The following is a 16,938-nucleotide window of genomic DNA, read 5'->3' on the forward strand; positions in this document are numbered from 1 at the left end:
GGGCAAAGTGAGAGGAGGGCAGGGACCACCTCCCCACCAAAGACAAGCCCGGGGTTGGGTGATGAGCCCCTCTCAGTCCTTCTCTTCTCCGTGGGTGATGATGTGCACCAGGTTCTTATAGTCCAAATTGCCAGTCACATCAGGGGGGAAGGCGGCGAACATCTGGTCCATCTGCAAAGAACCAGCGACACATGCTGAGGGGGACAGGAGGGCAAGTGAGAGAGGAGGGTCCCAGAGCAGAGGCAGTAGGGGTGCGGTGGACATGGGGACGCGACACTCGGGTCCCCCTCCGGGAAGGCCTTGTTGCTCAGCTGCCGTGGAGGGCTGCCAGCCCCAAGGTCACGGTCCACCTGGGGCAGCCCACGGCCGACTGATCAATGTGAGGCCTAACGTGGGAACTCCTCCAAGGGTATTCTAGCTCCAGGGCTCCCTGCGGGGCAGGGGGTGGGGAGCCAACACACTTTCAGGGCCTGAGTTGAAGTTCAGCATCTCCCTCCATGCCTCCCTGCTTCCTTGCCCTTCCTTGCTCTTTCTTCTGCAAGGCTGACCCCAAGGGCCATCCTATAGGGATGTTCCTGGGAATCCAGCCTGCCGCAGGTAAAGCAGGGATCGCAGACTCGGGTTGCAAAGGAGCTAGGCAGGCTCTGCAGGGGAGCAGGGGGGCTGGTGGGGACTGTGGGGAAACGCGGACACACAAGCTACCTCCAGAGGTGCCCATGGCTCAGAGCCGGCTGTGGGGGCAGGGGGGGCAGACTGAGGGAACTTAGTCTTTGAGGGAAACCAGAACTCTAGGCGTTTAATGTGCGATCTCCACATTTAGAAAGTATCAGCTAGTTATTTTTAAAAATACTACAAATATTTTTAGTACTAAAGATACTAATTTAGGCTAATAATAGCTAACGCTTTATATTGTGCTTTCCACATACTTTAGCACTTCACATGTATCAACTTGTTTAATCCTCACAGCACGCTACGAGGAAAGTTTTATTACTGCCCACTTTACAGATGAGGAGAGTGAGGCACAGTGAGGTCAAAGAGCTTGTCCAAACTCCCCAGGCTGGTGGGAGGTGAAGGCAGCCTCTTTTAATATTTTTTTTTTCCAACGTTTATTTATTTTTGGGACAGAGAGAGACAGAGCATGAACGGGGGAGGGGCAGAGAGAGAGGGAGACACAGAATCGGAAACAGGCTCCAGGCTCCGAGCCATCAGCCCAGAGCCCGACGCGGGGCTCGAACTCACGGACCGCGAGATCGTGACCTGGCTGAAGTCGGACGCTTAACCGACTGCGCCACCCAGGCGCCCCACGGCCTCTTTTAACTGCATGGGTTTTGGTGGGGGAAGTGCGGGGGGGGGGGGGGAGAGAATCTAAATAAAAATTTTAGCGAAATGTGAAACCTGTTGAAATCAACCCTGAGAAGGGGCTATTTTAAATAGATTCAGGTACGGGGCGCCTGGGTGGCGCAGTCGGTTAAGCGTCCGACTTCAGCCAGGTCACGATCTCGCGGTCCGTGAGTTCGAGCCCCGCGTCGGGCTCTGGGCTGATGGCTCGGAGCCTGGAGCCTGTTTCCGATTCTGTGTCTCCCTGTCTCTCTGCCCCTCCCCCGTTCATGCTCCGTCTCTCTCTGTCCCAAAAATAAATAAAAATGTTGAAAAAAAAATTAAAAAAAAATAGATTCAGGTTCATTAATAATATCAACAGGGCCATTGCTTATTGATACAGGGCTTTTGATGAATTAGCAGCGAAAGTGCCCCTTCTTCAAGGCACATTACTGCCCCCTGCCAAAAAAAGTCATATATACTGTTTTCTTAAAAAAAGAATTATATCAAGACACTTTACTGCCATCTGCTGGACGACGGTTGCAATAAATATATACTTCACAATATATTTTATGAGTACAGCATCCAGGAGAATTGTGCAGTGCAGAACCTTCATGACAGTACGTGGTACCCTGCAGGTCACCCTCACTCCATCAGGAAACTGGTGCTCTAACCAGCACCAGGTCTCTAACCAGGCCTCTCTAGACCTGGAGTCAGACAGACCTGGGTTGGAATCCAGGCCCCAGCATTTACCATTAGTGTTGTCCTTTTAGGCCCGTGACTGACTTCCCTGGGCCTCAGTTTCCCCATCTATAAAATGACAATAATGCTGGTAGTCCCTACCTCGTAGTGTGATTGAGAGAACGAAATGAGATAGGGGCTCAGTAGCAGGTTCTCTCTCAGTGTGGGGCCAGGGGTGTTTTAGAAAAGAGGGTGGCACGGGAGCTGGGGTGCAGTGTGTCCGAGGGGCTGTTACCTCCTCTTTGGAAAATCTCTCTGCCTGTGTGGTCAGCATCTCCCGAACGCTGCAAAAAGAGAACAGCGGGTGTTGGCACCAGGTGTGCGTGTGGGCGGCAGGGAACCCCCACGTCCTCCCCCACAGATCCCACTCACTAATCAGCCTTGAGCACCCCTTTGCCTTCGGGGTCAAACACTTTGAATGCGTTGAGAATGGTCTCCTCGGGGTCTGCCCCTGAAACAGAAAGCAGGGTCGAATCATGCTATGGGTGGCTGGAAAACCCACGGTACCCCAGGAGGCAGGGCCCAACTCCCCTTCAAAGATGGAGGGGCCAGAGCAAGGCTGGTTTGCTTGGAGGAAAGGCCCTGCCTTCCTCTGAGCACCGAACCTTGGTAATTAGAAAGAGTGGGCTGAGAATCCAGTCATTTCTGAGCAAACCCGAGGTCAAAAGTGGATCTAGAGTCAGAAAGACTGGGATTCGAATCCTGACTCCAGCATTTGCTAGCTGTGTGGCCACAAGCAAGTGGCTTTCCATCTCTGAGCCTTAGGGGATAAAACAGAACCTACCTCCTAGATGGCAAATGAGGTCATGGATCCAAAGTGTGTAGCATGGGGTCTGGCTCAGCCTAAGCCTCAGAGCAATGTTAGCTGTTGCTTTTATCCTCCCCACCCCCAATGTTACTCTGCCTTCACCTTCTGCCAACACCCGTGTGCCCTCCTAGTGCTTTAATTCATGCCCAAAGATGAAGACACGTAAAGATACACACACACAGGTGCACAAATGCAGATGCACATACACCCAGACAGACAGACACACGCATGAGCTTACCCTTAAGTTTCTCCCCAAACATCGTTAGGAACACAGTAAAGTTAATTGGACCTGGAGCTTCCTTGAGCATTTCATCAATTTCTTCATTCTTCACATTCACACGCCCTAGGGCAGGAGATAGATACACACTCAGAGCCCCCCGCGCTAAGGCAGAAACAGCTGTCGGGACTCTGGCATTTGCCCGCCTAATGCCGCTTCATGGAATCTAGTCTAAGGGACAAGCAGGGATGGAGTGGGCGGGGCCAAAGAGTCCCATGAGAAGATGTTCTCCACAGTGTTATTTATAATAGCCAGACAGCTGGACACAGCCCAAACATCCAATGTGGGGAGGGGTTAGCTATTTTTTATAATAGTGTCTTCAGAACCTGGAACATTTTAAACAGATATTTTAACTTTTTACTGAAATAGGAAATGTTCCTATTACAAATGATCCCTTCTCAGTGGGAGGTGGGACACAGATCAGAATCACCATGAAGTGAACTTTTTCCTTGAAGGGCTGCAACCCACACACCCTTGGAGATTCTCATAGATTCTGTGCTAGCCTCTGCCACGAGACCAAATAGCACCTTTGTGCACATTTTTAAAAGTCACCCCTTCTTAAGATAATTTATGTTTTAAATATAAAAATCTACAGTGGCCACAAACATGAATAGTAATCTGTCGAACTGTGTAGTGCGCAACCTGCTCAGCTGTTCATGGTGGCCCTGAGTTCTGAGAGTAGGAGTGGAGGGGGGTGAGTGGTGGCAGGGTGGACGTGTGTATTTTGAAAAATCTCCATACACGCCTGCTTACACTACTGAGATGCTAAATTTAAAAAGCTGGCTCCCAAATAGAAGAATTCCAGCCTCAAAACAACAACAACAACAAAAATTCCACAAAAAAACCAAATGTACCTAGAAAAGACTGAGAGGCGGAAATGTTACAGTGGAATGCGACCTAATGGCTAATGTTTTTTCTTTTATACTTTTCTGAGTTTCTCAAATTTTCTATTGTGAGCTGGCATTGCATTCAAAATCACAGAAAAAACAAGTCAGTTTAAAAGAGAAATGAAAGATATGTGAAGACACTCAGAGCCTAAACACTTCTTTGCTTTTCCTCTGAAGTTTGTCTTAAAGGCCAACCATGACTGAGCTCTTTCCTTGAAAAATGATAAGCTCTTGACCTTTTCAGTGGCCCCACTTTCCACTCCTCAGGAGGGTGGGGTAAGGAGACCCTCCTGCAGGCCTAGAGGGGGGACATACCAAGAGCAGCAAACGTGTCCCTCAAATCATTCTTGTCGATGAAGCCATCCCTGTTCTGGTCCATGATGGTGAAGGCCTGTGGAAGGGGGCAGTTGGCTGGTCAGCCCAGGAGAAGTTGAGTGGACGAGACCAAGAGATCAGGCTGTGGACTGGGGGAAATGGGGTTCTGGGATTCAGGAGCACCGAAGGACATTAGATCAAGGGTCAAAGACTGGAAACTGGCCGTTCCTCAAAATGTTCGGCATAACGTTACCATATGATGCAGCAGTCGTACCGCTGGGCATCTGCCCAAGAGAACTGAAAAATCTGTCCACGTGGAAACCTGTGCCTGAATGTCCACAGCAGCATTATTTACAATGGCCCAAACCTGGAAACAGCCCACATGTCCATCAACTGATGGATGGTTACACAGAATGTGTTCTAGCCATGTGATGGATTACTCCTCAGCAATAAAAAGGAAGGAGATCCTGACGCCAGCTACAGCCCAGATGAGCCCTGACACATGACGCTGTATGAAACAAAGGGCAAAAGGCCACATACTGTACGATGTGCTTCTACAAAATGCCCAGAACAGGCAAATTTGTAGGAGCTGAGAATAGATCAGCGGTGGCCAGAGGTGGGGGGGGGGTGGTGGCAGAAGGGAACAGGTAGTGACTGCTGGTTGGTGTGAGGTTTCTTTATGGGGTGATAGAAATGTTGGGAAGTTAGTGGTGATGCCTGCATAGTTCTGTGACTATAGCAAATAACCACTGAATTGTACACGTAGTTTTAAAAAGGTGAATTGAAGGTGTGTGAGTTATATCTCTATGAAGTCGTTCTTTAAAAAATCAAGTTAGGGGCGCCTGGGTGGCTTAGTCGGGTAAGCATTCAACTCTTGATGTCCACTCAGGTCAAGATCTCATGGTTCTTGAGTTCAAGCCCCACGTCCAGCTCTGTGCTAACAGTGCAGAGCCTGCTTGGGATTCTGCCTCCCTAACTCTCTGCCCCCCCCCCATGCACACACACTCTCTCTCTCAAAAATAAACAATATTTGATTAAAAAATAAAATAAAAAATCAGGTTAATACCTGGGGTCTCATCAGCGGCCCCCCTCCCCTCACCAAAGCCCAGTTATCTATAAAATGGGGCCAGCTATCTTTCCCAGGTGGCTCCCACGGAGACGCCAAGAGCTTTGTAAATGCCCAGGTATTTTACAAACGACTTATCATCTCCATGTTTTTTGAGTTCTTTGTAGCTGGTTCCTGAAAGTATTTGCACCCACTCCCCACACCCCACACCCAGCAACTGATCTCATTCTGGAGATTGGGGCAGGGTGAGGGGGAAGGGAGGGGAAGGTGACGATTTCAAATATGACAGAAATATGACAGAGTTCAGATATGACATTTCATCGTGGGAGTTCTTCTTTCCCGGGTGGCGTAGGGGACACGACACTCCTGTGATCTAAGGGCAAAAGGTGTTAAGGGTTTGTGTACCATTTGGAAGCCCCGAATGGTTTCGCCTTTGAAACAGGACACACTGGCCCCTTCAACATCTCTTTCTCTGAAGGCCCAGGTGGGAGTGTGGATGACTCAGTGTGAGCCACGGGGACTGCTGGAAAATTCATTGAGAGTCTATCCTTCCAAGCCTGCGGGCAGTGGCTTAATTCGGCCTAATTGGTACTTAGGTTTATTTAATAAGGCGCACTCCCATTGAATGTGACAGGGTTTCAACCTTGCTCGTGTTCGACAATGGACGGCTATAGAATTTAAAATCTAAGAGATGCTCTTTTTCATCTCTCAGTTTGGCAGAAATAATATTTTTAGGCTCTTAATACCCAATGTTGATGGAGATGTGGGGGAAAAGGCACTTTTTCCTTTTGGGGCTGCTGGGAGTCGGTATTTGTACCACATTTCTGGAGGGCCGATGCCTCTAGTTGTTTTTAGTTCCTTTTTTAAAGTTCTTTGACCCAACAGTTCTGCTTTTAGGAATTTACCCCAAGGAAACCAGCAAAGATGTGTTATTTATAATGGTAGAGCATTCTAAGCACATGTAACATCCAACCATGGGAAGTGGTTTCAGTAAATTGATAGAAAATGTGGATGCAGAATTGCTCAAGGGAAAATAGCAAAATAATTTAAAAGTATATACATGTAATACGAAAAGTGACTTGAAGGGCGAATATTAAAACGCTAACTGATTATTTCTGGGTCATAGAATTGTAGATCATTTTTATGTTCTTCTTTGTGTTTTTCTGAAAATTTCCCCCAACATTTTCAACAAGAAATACGCTTTACTTTTAGATTGGCAAAAATTATTAAAAATAATTTCTTTAAACGGTTCATGCACATGTTGAGACTGAATTTGGGGTTGTTTGGATGATAAAAACCTCTAACCACTAGGTCCCTGCGGGGAACGTGGAACGAGGGAACGTCCTCTTTGACAGGTGGGAATCTCCATCCGGGCGTATGATTCAACAGCTGCACCCACCTCCTTAAATTCCTGGATCTGGGTCTGTTCAAACATAGAGAACACGTTGGAATTGGCACCTTCTGCTCTCTTCTTGGCTTTCTTGGGTGCCTGCGGGGGGTGGGGGGGGGGAGCATTAATTAAAAGAGTCAGAAGCTGGGAGTCGGGTCCCATCTCTGGGTGAGCCTCAGCTGCTCATCTGTGAAATGGGGGTTTGACGCCCACTCTCATCTCAAAAATGGTGATACTGGAGGGATAAGAGGACCCAGAATCCACCCTGATTCTGGTGGATCCTCAGAGACAGAGGGTTTGCAGCACCACCTTTGCAAACTAGGGGAGGGTACATCTCCGGGAAAGGACGTAACGCTTTCAGATCAGCCCCGGCGGGATCCAGCTGCCTCTGTTGCAATGCATTTCACAAAAAAAGTTCAGTAATGCGCAGAAGGAGAATTGATTGGAGAGGGAAAACGTCAGGCTCACTAAACCATGAGGAATGCCGAGATGAAATGACACTTTCTCAGGGTGTTAAAACCCACTGCTCCCCCTCCCCAGTTCTCCTTTGATCCAAATGGCAGTGAAATATCCTTTCTAAATGTTCTGTCCTTGCACACACAAACAGTGAAGAGAAGAGCAAGTTAACATTTGTCTCCACCCCGCTTCTCTCTGACTTTAAATAGTTAGAGCAAACGCTCGAACACTATACATATACATACATGATTTCATGTAGTCCTCTTGTCAAGTAGGGGCTATGATTACTGTAGCTATTTGACTGGGGAGTCAACTGGGGCTCAGAGAGGTTGGGTCACTTGCCCAAGGTCACACAGGCACAAAAAGGCAGGACCAGAGTTGCACTTGGGCAGTCTGACTCCGGAGTCTGCGCCCCTAACCATTCTCCTACACTGGCCCTGATTTGGGGGCTTCCTGCTTTGGGAGGGGGACGCCTAACCCAACAACACAGGGAGAAAGGTTTTAAATTTGCAAGTTCAAAAGGTGAAAACAAAAAGATTCTTTTCCCCAGCTGCCTGAACAAGAGAAAAGAATTACAATTTGATCCTTAAAAGCGTTCAATCCCATTTTGCAAGCCCTGGGAGTTATCGATTCCTCGAGAGGTCAGTAGACAAGCCATAAAAAAGCCAACTCTCTTATTTTGTTTTTGCGAGTCCCTGGGAGCTGCTGTTATTTGTGGCTTATCGGGGCATTGATTGGGGTTCCTCTGTGCGCACACAGCAAGCGCTGCTTTTTCCACCAAGGGCTGGGGCCCTCATAAGCCAGCTTTCTGCCCCTCCCCTCTGCCCTCTGCTTGTAGGTGGTGTTTCCTCCCCCCTTCCACAGCATCACACCTCAAGGAGCCCTCGCTACTCACCATGGTAGAAAGGACACAGCACTGCTCCCCCAGAAGAATCCTACAGGCTGCCCAGCTCTCCTCGGCCCGGGAACAATAAATACTTCCTCCCCATGTTTAAAAATAACCCCATGACCACTTTTGGCAGTAATAGGTGAGGCGGACACCACCTAAGGCCCCCCCATCCCATGCCGTTCTTCTGAAGTAAGGGGAGCTCACTCGCCACCCAGTGACACATGAGACCCAAAAAGGCATTCAAGGTTAAAGAGGCAGGCGGCTGGGTCACAGGGAGAGATGCTGCACACTTTCGGCAGCACTTGGGCGGGAGACACTTGTGCTTGTCAATTTTGAGAAAGAAAACAGCAGAGAGAGAGGAGACCCTTATGATTCTCTAACAGGATCAGGGTCCCACCCCAGGGCCTTTGCACCTGCAAAGAGAGGTTGGGTCCCTCTGCCTGGAGAGTTTTTCCATCAGACATCTGCGAGGCACTCTCCCTCCCCTCCCTCAGATCTTTGCTCAAATATCACCTTCTCTGTGAGACCTCACCACCATCCTTTTTCAAATAGCCACTCACCCTCTGGCCTCCAGAACCCCTTCTCTGCTTTGTTTTTCTGCATAGCACTGATCACTTCCTGACATACTGTGTAATTCACATATTTTTTTGTGTTCAGTGTCAGTGAACAGTCAGCTCAGAAAAGCAGGGTCCTTTTTGGTTTTCCTCACTGGCTCCTAGCTGGTGACTGGCACACAGCAGCTGCTCAATGAATACTTGTTGATTGAAGAAGTAACAACCTTCACTTACCGAGCGCTTGCTATGTGCCAAGTCCCATGTTCACGTGTCTCATTCTCATATTAACTTTCCAGACACGCTGTGGGGCAGGGACCACCTTATCCCCTGTGTCTCCAGCATTCATCCCCCTTTATGGGGATGCTAGGCACTGTGCTAGTGTAAGGGGAGACCGATGCCAAGTGACAAACTCCCTGCCTTCATGACACATGACATGTGACACTGTGTAAGGAGTAGATGGGCAAAAGTAAAGAAATGCATAACCCGGGTAATTTCAGGGAGTAACAAATCTTACATAGGTTTGAAAGTGATGGGGGGAGAGCTGCCTGTGAGCTCGGGGGTCCACTCTGAGCAGAGACTGGGGGAGAGTGCCCTTAGTAACAGGGACAGGAAAAGCCTCACGGGAGGGGCGGAAGGACCTGTGTGGCTGAAGCTGAGCGAGTGAGGGGGTCAGGGTCACAAAGTGAAGCCAGCAAGGAGGGCGGAACAGATCACAACCTGGGGATTTCATTCCAGAAGCAAGGGGAGCAGTGGGGAGTTCAGGGCGGAGACCCTTTGTCTAACCAGTCCCGGAAGCTGCCAGTGCCCAGGGACATTTTGATTTGGGAGCAAGGCCAGCAAGCACCACCCAGGAAGGAGATCCTATCAGGAAGATCAGTCCATAATATGTTCTCGGTTGCTCTGATGTGCCGGAACCTCCCACGGATTTTGCTGGAGAAAACTGGCAACATCCTTGGCCCCCGGGGCATGCACAAACTAATAAAGGAGTAAGGCCGACTTTGCCCTCCTGGCCCGAGTGGGGATTGTTAGAATGTCTCCATTTGACCTGATAAGGTTTGAGGCCAGAGAGTGGAGTGATTTAGCCCTCAGGCTGGGAAGTCCGATAAAATTGCATTTGAACCTGAGCTCGGTGTGACCTTGGGCAAGTGACTTCACCTCTCTCAGCACATAAAGCGGGAATGATAAAAAGACCATATGAGGCTTTCTGCAGGGTGAAAGGAGATGAGGCCCAGGCAGGCATCACTCACCACCCCTCTCAGGGAAAACAAAATTCAATTTTGAGGGCACAAACCCAGAACCATTTATTGCCACGACAAAAAAAAAAAAGAAAAAAAAGAAAAGATGTAAATTTGTTTCCTCTTTCCAGTCACACATGGGTCAGAATTACCCAGAAGCATCTTCCAACAGAATCTTTAAAAACAAAAGGTGTGTTTTTTCTGTGTGTGCGCGGGCGTGTGGACCCACGCACCAGAGTGGACACACGCACATGCACACATGCACAGACAAAACATATCCATGCATTCATGCACACGCCGGGTCACACATCCACGCACTCACACACACATGCACATGCACACAGATCAGTCAAGAAGAGCTTTTCTGTCCGAGATTCTCTGACAACCCCGGAATAAATGTTTCCCTACCTAATAGACACACCATGGATTTTCGTTAAAACACTTGTGTGAGCAGTCAGTAGCTATAAATGACCAAGCAGAATGGTTGTTGCAGCCACAGTGGATATGCAGAATGCATGGTGAGGGGCGGGGAGCCCCAGGTTCAGGGGTTAGGATGGGCTCAGGTGCTCCAGGGGCAGGTGGGTGTATGAGTGTGGCCCTGAAGACATATTTTATTCAACCGGACCTTTCAGAGGGAGTACTGGGAGAGGGTTATGGCTCAGTGGATAGAGGTGTTGGGTCTCAAACAGGGCACTAAGTCCCTGGGGCCTCAGTTTCCTCGTCCGGAAAATGGAGACCATAATAGTGCATATCCCCATAAGACTATTCAGAGGAGTGAGATTAAGTGTGTCAGGGGGATTCTGGGAACATGGTGGCCTGAATAGCATGGCCCCCCATGGCTGCCAGGACTTAGGGCCCACGGGATGTGTGTCCGGCCTTGGGTTCTGCCGAGAGAGCTGGAGGCCCAGAGGCACTCCACTTGCCAATGGGCTGGGTCACCACTGAGGAGCCCCCAGAGCCCTGGGACAAGGTCCTGAGAGTGGACAATCTGGGCAGACTTGGGGTTTGGGTCCATGTAGACTTTCAGAGGTATGCTTCAGCATCAACCTCAAGAGTGCAATGGAGAGGAGAAGCTGAGTGGGTGGGCTGGGGCCTCTCTGTCCTCAAGGCTGGGGTGACAAAGACCGTGAGCCAGAGGCTCACAGGGCCCGAGCCCCCCACCTTGCTACTACCTGTGGGATTCCTACGGCTGAGAAGCGTCCAGCAACCAGACAAGTCTCATGGAGCCAAAGAGAAAAATAACTGCCTACCTGAGGTACTCAGAAGCCAAAGAGAAGAATGCTGGGCAGAACAACCGCACCAGCAACTTCTAAAACGATTAGGAAACAAGCCTAGTGTGTTCGTTTCCGATCGCTGCTATGAAAATATTACCATAAATTTGGTAATTTTTGGCTTAACTTTTGGTAAATTTGGCTTAAATTTTTGGTAAATTTTGGCTTAAAATTTGGCTTAAAACAGCACCAGTTTCCTGCCTCACAGTTCTTGAGGTCAGAAATGGAAGCTGGGCTGGCATGGCTGCATCCCTTCTGGAAGCTCCAGTGGAGAAGCCCTTCCTTGCCTTTTCCAGAACCTGCCTTCATTCCTCGGCTCATTTGGTGGCCACATCCCTCCAGTCTCTGACCCCAAACTCTCTGTCCCTCTCACCTCTCTTCCATCTTCGAAGGATCCCCTGTCCTTATCTTGGGTCTACCTGGATAATCCGGGATAAATCCCCCATTGCCACATCCATAATCACACCTACAGAGTTCATTTTGCCACGAAGCTAAAGTAGCCATAGGTTCTAAGGATCAGGACGAGGACATCTTTAATGCTGCCAACCTACCACACCTAGAGAAACAGAACAGCTGGAGAAAACAGATCAACAGCTGAGCGATATTAATTACAACAATAAAACAAGTCAAGATTCACGAAGTTATAGACTAGAAAAAGGTCAATTTTATCGAATGGTAATTTAAAAAAAAATTACCCATGGATGATTTTAAAAGAAGAGGTGAGGAGAGGGAAAAAATGTAAGTAGTGCTTATAGATGTTCACTGTTTTTAAGCAAGAATGATTTTGATCCCCAATTCGAAGGATACTGATTACTTAAATATTTACTGGAGTCTTACTATGTGCCAGGCCCTGTTCTCAGGGCCTGCGGTCCATCGGCAAAGCTTCATTCAGATAAGGGGAGACACACATATAATGAGTTTAAATTTGAGAAAAGGGGGGATTTATGTTCCACTGTAATATGGCACAATAATCTTCTATTTAGAAAATGTAGCAGTGTATTCATTTGATTATTTTTTTTAAACCAAGTATTTGGTTTACTCCATAAAGTTAATGCAAAAGAAAACACCTAGGGAAATTCAAGTGAAACTCTAAAATGACTTCTTCGGGGCGCCTGGGTGGCTCAGTGGGTTAAATGTCCGACTTCAGCTCAGGTCATGATCTCGAGGTTCATGAGTTCAAGCCCCGCGTCAGGTCTGTGCTGACTGCTCAGAGCCTGGAGCCTGCTTGGGATTCTGTGTCTCCCTCCCTCTCTGCCCTTCCCCCACTCGTGCTCTGTGTGTTTCTCTCTCTCAAAAATAAACGTTAAAGAATTAAAAAAAAAAACTTCCTTTCTATCATTGCAGCCAAATCCTCTCTCAAGGGAATGTGTTCGTGTGTTTGGTGTAAAGTCTTTCAGGCTGTATTTTTTTTGTTTTTGTTTTTTTAAATAATTTTTCAAAATTTTAATTCCAGTGTAGTTAACATAGTGTTATATTAGTTTCAGGTGTACAATATAGTGATTCGGCAATGCTGTGTATAACTCGGTACGCGTGAATATAATTGTACTCTTAATCCCCTTCACCTGCTTCACCCATGCCCCCACCACCCCGTAACCTGTTTGTTCTCTATAGTTAAGAGTCTGTTTGTCTCCTTTGTTCCCCCCTTTGTTCATTTGTTTTGTTTCTTAAATTCCACATATGAGGGAGATCGTATGGTGTTTGTCTTTCTCTGACTGGCTTATTTTGCTTAGCATTATACTCTTTAGACCCATCTGTTGTTGCAAACGGCAAGATTTCATTCTTTTTTATGGCTGCATAATATTCCTGTGTGTGTGTGTAAACACACACACACATATATCACATCTTCTTTATCCGTTCTTCTATCTATGGACACTTAGGCTGCTTCCATAATTTGGCTATTGTAAATAATGCTGCTATCAACCCTTCAGATTAGTGTGTTGTATTCTTTAGGTAAATACTCAGTAGTGCGATTGATTACTGGATCATAGGGTAGTTCTATTTTTAATTTTTTGAGGAAACTTCATACTGTTTTCCACAGTGGCTGCACCAGTTTGCATTCCCACCAAGAGTGAGTGAGGGTTCCTTTTTCTCCACATCCTCGCCAACACTTGTTATGTCCTCCAGACTATATTTTTAATTGTTTACTCTTTAAACTTGAGATGCACCTGTAGTAAAGTGCAGGTCTCTTAAGTACCCAGGGCAATGAGTTTTTGTGTATGTTCATGCTGTGTCACCACCCAAGGCAAGACAGAACATTCCAACTCCCAAAGCGTTCCCTAGTGCCTGTCAACATCCCCCCAAAGTAACCTTTTTTCTTTTAACCTCTAGCACGGTAGATTAGTTTTTCCATTCTAGAACTTCATGAAATTCCTTCTGGACTTGTTTGAAATAAAGTTTTAATTTTAGATTTCACAGAAAAGTTGTAGAATTCCACATACACCTCACCCAGTTTCCCCTAACATTAACATTTTACTTTACCAGGGGACACTGGTACATTACTATTAACCAAACTGGAGTTGGTTTTCTTTCTTTGAAAATTTTATTTTTGAGAGAGAAAAAGAGAGGGAGAGAGAGAGAGAGAGAGAGAGAGCAAATGGGGGAGGGCTAGAGAAGCAGAGAGAGGGAGACAGAGGGTCCAAATCCAAAGCAGACCCAATGTGGGGCTCGAAGTCACAAACCGTGAGATCATGACCTGAGCCGAAGTCAGACACTTTACTGACTGAGCCACCCAGGCGCCCCCAAGCTCCAGAGTTTATCCAGATTTCTCTGATTTTTCCACTGTTGTCCTTGTTTCTGTTCCAGGATCTAATCCAGGATACCACATTGCATTTCCCGACTCTCTCTCTCTCTCATTTGCACATATAAATATACATTTATATATGCATATATATATAATCATTATATGCAATATACATTGATATCATACCACACACATGCATGCACATACAAATACACTTTTTCACACAAATGGTGACACGCACGCACACATGCACGCACGCCACGTAGGCCTTTGCGCTCCACATAGCGTTGGAGACCTTTAGAGGACTCCCGGCCCTCCCCTCACTGATGAGGATAGGATGCGTGTCCTCCCATCTGTGGCCGATGGGGAGGCTGGTGCAGAGCCGGGTCACATGGCGGGCACACTTAATACACGCTTAGGGCACCAGCTGAGCAGGGGTGCCAAGAACAAAACAAAGAAAATCGCAACAAACTTTTTTTGGGAAAGGATTAGATGTATTTTTAAAAAGGATGAAAATAGTCGTCTTGGGGAAAATCAGAACATTGTGGGATGGTCTTACGCTAGTTTGACCATTACAAACTGTTTTTATCTTTCATTTTATATGAGGCAGTGAGAGTGAGCGTCTTTTCCATTTTTAGGTATTTTGGAAGTTTTAATTCAGCCCCAGCTGGGGGCATTTTTAAATTAATTTCCTTTGCAGATGCTTTTCCTCTTTAGCTCTTGGATTTCAGATCGAAGCCTTCATATCCCACCCTGTAAGGTAAAAGGGAAACCCTTCTCCAGATGGTTGTTTTATAAAGTTCTTCAGCAAAGCAAATGAGTTCATATATTAATATCAGTAACTTAAAGAGTTAATCTAGTAGCACGTTAATATTTGGGACAGAGCCTGGCACAGAAAAGTGCCAGATTAGCGCTCGCCATGATACTACTGGAAGTAACTGGCTTAGCGGGTCAACTCGCCTCGGGGCGTAATGCCCCTTTAAGGCAGGTGGTGAAGTCAGCCATCTCCAGATAGAACAAAGGCATACCAGGCCCTGCCAGCCCAAAGCTTGCTGGCTGATAGACTCTGTCATCAAGTGATAGTGCCTATCTCCCTGTGTCAGGGCCCCCAGGCGCCGGGGAGAGCCACCAAGTGGGGAAGGCGGCTTCTGCAGCAAGTCAGACAAGGGTGGACCAGGCCTTGTGCCCAGTGGAGATGGGTCAGCCACATTAATGAGACACGCACTGTGTACTGAGTGCGATTTGGGCAAGGAGCATCAGCGCTCCCTGCCTCGGTTTCCTCATCTGTGAAATGGGGATAATAGTGGTCCTCACCTCAAAGCCTTATTAGGAGGTTTGAATGAGTTAGCTAACACTTGGAAAGCGCTAGGACATTGCTGGGCACACAGCGAGTGTTCTGTAACCGTCAGCTCCTTTTCTTGGCTGTCACCCGGTGGGAGTAAAAGAAATAACATGATCAAATATGAGTTCATTTTTTCCCCTCTTCCTCTCCCAAACCCTTTTTCCGTTAATGACTTTACCTCGCTTTTAGGCACCCAGACAAAGATCCTCAGCCATCTTGATTCTGCTCTATTGGTAACAAACTCTGCCTACTCTGCCTCTAGAATGTCTTGCAAATCCACTCCTTTCCAGTCCTGTCCCGGGTCTGTCCTGTGGTAGCAGATCTCAATTGGTTTGGGCCCTGTCCTCTCTTGCCTTTCTACCCCTGCCTTTCACATACCCCCACTCTAAATACTTCCCTCCATGCCTAGCTCTGATGATGACCCACACATGTTCCAGAACTCTCAATGAATCCCCACTACCTCAGAAGGAAATCTCCCCTCCTTGGCCCAACAGTTAAGATCTTTTGCCACTCGACCCATACCTACCAGGATGACGCAATGATTGAAAGCTGGGGTCTAGGTCAGCTCTTCTACTTCCTTAACAAGTGGAAGCCTTGAACAAGTGACCTAACCACTCTAAACCCCAGATCCCTTACTTGATAAACAGAGGAAACGATGGTGTTGACCTCAGAAGATTGTTTTTAAAGTAAAACTAGAAAATTGTGATACTAACGATAGCAGCTAACATTTATTAGGTGCTTACTCTGTACCGTGCACCGTTCCAAGCGCTGTCCTCATGGTAACTCATGCAGCGTGTGTGAGTGGCTTTGCCTAGTGCTGGGCACTGAGTACACGCACCACGAATGTGTGCACGTGTGTGTGTGTGGTCGTTATGGTTTACCTTTGCAGGCTCATTTCCTACTCCAGCCCCCACCTCACCTGCTAGACCCCTCATGCAGAGCTCTTTTGGGAGACTGCTCAGTGGTACAGGGTGGATATGCTTCGTTTTTTTTTGAGCTGTTCCTGCCTTTAATGACAGTTACATGGCGGAGAAAGATATGCATGAGCTGGCTGAGTACAGCAGACGGGAGTTGGCTATGTGGAGAGGGTAGTGAGTCTGGTGGTGGGTCCTTGGGGGTAGGCAGTAAGGACGGGGGAGAGCAGGCTGCCGCCAGCCACTGCCCCGTGAGCTTGCCAAACTGAGGTCTCCAAAGAAACCGGACCGTCATCGTCCCACTTATCTCGGGCTCCCTGTGTGACAGGCATTGTGCCAAGTGCTTTACCCATCATCTTACTTCATAGTCAGACAACACTGTGAGGCAGGTACTAACTTAGACCCATTTTCCAGATGTGGAAGCTGAGGCTCAGAGGAGAGCAGTTACTCTGCAGGGTCCCACTGCTAGTGCCTGCCAGATTTTAACTCAGAATGTCAGACTCTACCCCTGGAATTTTCCCCATCCTGATATTCAGGTTTTAGGGGGTAGGGATCTGGGCCCCAGCTCTCACTGCTTGCAGGGAGCTCAGAGGTCAGATCCAGCCCCAGGCAGCCAGACAACCCTTCGGTGGTTTTTCTCTCCTGGTATTTTTAGCTCTTGGTCATCTGCCTTGCCTGTGTGGGGGACAGAAGCGCCCAGACAATTCCATTTTTACTGGTGCCCTTCAGATGCCCG

At 47.7% G+C, this 16,938-nt stretch overlaps 1 protein-coding gene across 1 annotated transcript; it reads right to left on the reverse strand.

Moving 5' to 3' along the window:
• Positions 1–72: 72 nt before the first annotated feature.
• On the reverse strand, positions 73–6,894 carry MYL2 (myosin light chain 2). Its single transcript, XM_047088448.1, has 6 exons — positions 6,811–6,894; positions 4,346–4,421; positions 3,105–3,209; positions 2,431–2,509; positions 2,294–2,342; positions 73–171 (listed from the first exon to the last, which is right to left on the reverse strand). Exons 1-6 carry the CDS (start codon positions 6,844–6,846, stop codon positions 73–75), a joined length of 444 nt encoding a protein of 147 aa, XP_046944404.1. The 5' UTR covers positions 6,847–6,894.
• Between the last annotated feature and the right edge of the window lie 10,044 nt (positions 6,895–16,938).

This window comes from Lynx rufus, unplaced genomic scaffold (assembly GCF_022079265.1).
Source record: "Lynx rufus isolate CCGP_SWC_20201006 ecotype Redwood Valley unplaced genomic scaffold, mLynRuf1.p SCAF_24, whole genome shotgun sequence".
Classification (NCBI taxonomy): domain Eukaryota; kingdom Metazoa; phylum Chordata; class Mammalia; order Carnivora; family Felidae; genus Lynx; species Lynx rufus.